Source organism: Rhea americana, unplaced genomic scaffold (genome assembly GCF_003343005.1).
Source record: "Rhea americana isolate MKP2758 unplaced genomic scaffold, rheAme1 scaffold_194, whole genome shotgun sequence".
In the NCBI taxonomy this organism is placed as follows: Eukaryota; Metazoa; Chordata; class Aves; order Rheiformes; family Rheidae; genus Rhea; species Rhea americana.
The window spans coordinates 213,293-216,710 of record NW_028186083.1 but is presented as its reverse complement, the minus strand read 5'-3'; the positions used below and the strand labels follow the sequence as shown (position 1 = coordinate 216,710).

The 3,418-nt window shown below is 54.4% G+C and overlaps 1 protein-coding gene across 1 annotated transcript in view; it reads right to left on the bottom strand.

Moving 5' to 3' along the window:
* MSI2 (musashi RNA binding protein 2) overlaps window positions 1–3,418 on the bottom strand; it is a gene marked incomplete at its 5' end in the record, with an annotated part of 234,485 nt that overhangs the window by 20,820 nt on the left and 210,247 nt on the right. Inside the window, one exon of the mRNA XM_085302882.1 lies at window positions 460–522. Coding sequence (XP_085159008.1) covers window positions 460–522 — 63 coding nt within the window. The remainder of the gene's footprint in view (window positions 1–459; window positions 523–3,418) is intronic.

Sequence of the window (3,418 nt, the reverse complement as noted above, 5' to 3'; positions counted from 1 at the left end):
GCCCGGCCGCGGGGCTCCCGGCTCGGCTCGGGGGCTGCCCGCGGCGAGGCCGGCGGAGCTCCCTCGTCATCCCCCGCAGGCTTTCCACGAGAAACGAGAGCTTTTTTCCAACAGCACTTCTTAAAAAAATTATTATTTTGGTGTCCTTTATAACCCCAAATTTAAACCAAAGGAACAAATAAACCAACGGAATAAAGGAATAAATAACGGAACAAATCAGAAAAGCTTCCCCGGCTCGGGCAGGGCCCCCGCCAAGCGCCGGCGAGGTGCTCCCGGCCCCTGCTCCCGGCTGGGGCTCGCTTTGGTGCTGAACTTTGGTCTGCTTTGTGTTTTCAGGCCCCCAGGACAAGTGTGCGGAAAATCGGAGGAACGGTGGAGAGCTGCAGCCACACGGAGTACCGACCGGGCGTTTACCTGGCCCTGCCCTGCGCGGCTCTGCGCTTCCGCGGGCCCCCCTACCTGATCCTCTCGCTGCCGCCACGGCCGCCGCCGCTACTGGTCCGTAAGCCGCTGCCGGGAAACCTGCCCGTGGAGAAAAGGAGAAGGTGAAGAAGGAGCCCAGCGGGCGCCGCGCGGCCCTGCCGAGGGCACGGCTCCCCCCGCGCCGGGCCGGGCAAGAGCCGGGGGCGGCTCACTGCCAGCCACCGGGGCGAACAAATCTGCAGGGAAAACGTGCAGGGCTTAGCTCAACGCCTTCTTGCTTTCAAATGTTTGGGGTCAGATTGCTTTCACAAAACAACGGGGGAATTTCGGTCTTTGCTTATTTGCAAGCGATAATAACGTGCTGATCTACAGGCACAGCAGTAATGGAAAACAGGAGAAGGTCCTCCCGTCCAGATCACAGATTTGCTGGGATCAAGCAGGAAAAAGCTCACTGGAATGTAATTTTAAGAAAGAAAGAAAGAATAAAAGAAAGAAAGAAAGAAAGAAAGAAGCTTTTGAAAGCAAAACAGCCGCAGATCAAGGAAGTCTAAGACATACACCCTGCTAGAAGGGGACTGAGATGTTACAGATCCACGAAATGCTGCTAGCAAGATTTCAGATATAGACTCTTTACTTAATTAATATTAAAAAGATCTGCCAGAGGCTCTGACTTTAAATATATATTTTACGGGGGCAGTGGCAAGGTCCAGGTATCAACAAGAACGCAAAATACCCCTGCTGCAAAGCCAACAAAACGCTCGGAGGATTCCCAGGCTTTGAGGAGCTCCAACTGTTCCTGGCATTAGAAAGGACAAACTCGGGGGTAGTCACTACCACGGTACCTGCCCCTTGAGCATGCTCCAGGACTTTGATCCCAGCTGCTTTGCAATGCTGAAGAACCACGGAAAAACAACTGAGACAACAGGAAAGCAAAAACTAACGAGAGAAATGGAGAGAGAAAGAGATCCAGAGGAATCAGCAGACTACAAGCCCTCTACCTCTAGTGCTACCATCTGAGCTACATCATCTACCGGGGGAAAATGAACAAGGAGCAACTAGGCTACAGTGACTTGAAGCTACTTAAAACATCAATTAAAAAAAGACATACTTGCATTTAAATATGGCAATAGGGCTGTTGGGGGAAGAAAAAAGTCTAGGTAAATGTATGCACAGCTACCTCGGGCTACCRTCTGCTCCTGCTCCCAGCGCTCGGCACCCACACGCACCACCAAACCCAACCGCTGTTTCAGGCCAGTGTGAGTCTGTCTGTTCTTACTGTGCTGCTGAACGGCTGCAGTTGCTGAGAAGTGAGATGCAGGTGGGAAGGCTATGCAGACTAGTGGAGATTACAACCAACTATCCACACTCTAAACTCAGTCCACCAGGTGATGGAGACAGGCGTGTAGGCCGGCTCCCCTCTGATAGGCAGACAGGAGCTGCGATGTTCCACAGAGCCTGAGAAGACCTTGGTGCTAGACGGTCAAACTGCCCTTCACATGGCTGCGAAAGCATCTGTAGGTCTYGGGGTGAGGCTCTGGGGCTTCACTTTCTTGCAGAGACATGCCTAGGCCAAACTCTCATCTTGGACCACTTGGGATAGAGCTGCTTTGGTTTTTAGCTCAGCAGCAGAGCTGACACCATCCATAAAGTGCCTCCTCCTCCTCCTCCTCCCCCTGCCTCTGCCTACGGCCGTGCACATCCCACTAGGACATCCTGCGAGCAGCCTCCTTAGCAGCCCCTGTCACATCCAGGAGCAGCTGGCCACCAGCAAACCTGTCAGCTGGAGGCTTCGGGGGCTCCCTAAACCRAACACGAGGGCTCAGAGGAGCTGTTGATTTTCCACAGCACAAAATGCTTCTGCCAAAACCAATCAAATCACCCCCCCCACACACACACACCGAAAGCAGCATAAAAGATCAGGGCTGGAAAGTTTGTTTCTCTTGTTCAGCTGCCAGGGACTCTAAGTATCTATTTGAAATGCAGGACAAAACGTTTTGCCATGCAAAAGAAGGATGAAATAACAAGGGTGGAGAAGGCAATCCACAGAARGAGCCCGAACAAAAGACGTATTGTTGCATTCCAGAATGCACTTTGGACAGATGTGCGAAAAATTAATCCCTCCACCCCTAAAGAAAGCTTTTACTCTAACTTCAGAGAAAAGCATCCGTCCGGCACGGCGCTCCAGGCAGCTCAAGTGCAGTCGGGTCTGCTCCCATGCAGGCAAGGTGAGGTGCTRCCAGCCAGGTACCGCTGCCAGCGGAGGACGACTGGTAGCAACACGCGCGTGCAGCGGTTACGGCCGCAGGACCGCGGGATGGAAGTGGCGACTGATTATCAACGTTGGGAAAAGCTGCTTCCCAACGCAGGCTCACAGAGCGGCTCCACCACCGGAGGCCCCCTAAATCAATCCCACACACCGAAATCACACTTGCCAGGCAGCGCGTTAATCAGCTCGCTCAACTGCAAACCGATTTGCCACTCATCACCCTGTTGAACGCACTAATGCTACCCAGCACGCAAGAGCCGTGCTGTCCTCCTTCCGCACTGGCGAAGCTCTTGCACCCGCGCAGCTCAGGAGCGGCCGCCAACACCGCCTCCGCTCCCGAGGCGGGACAGAACGGGAGAAGCCCAGGGCTTGGGGGGCCCCGGACGGGTTCCGGTCTCCAGCTCCAACACTAAACCTCCGTAATTCCCTTAGTGCTCCCCCTACGGCATCGTTCAAGCCGTTTTAGTCACTCTGCATTATGAATGACCTTGCATCGTCTATAAACTTCTGAATCAGTTAAAAATCTAAAGAATGTGATCTACAGGGACATTGCAATTAATGCTGAACTCGTCCAGCGCCTGACAAGAGACCCCTGCCTTTATCGTGCTCTCGCCCGCGATGCCCCACCGCTTCCACCACGCTCGCGAGCCGGGCTCGGTGCGGCGCCAGCGCCGCCGAGAGCCTCCGCGGGCGCTTCGCCTTGCCGCCGCGGCCCCGAGGAGAGGGCCG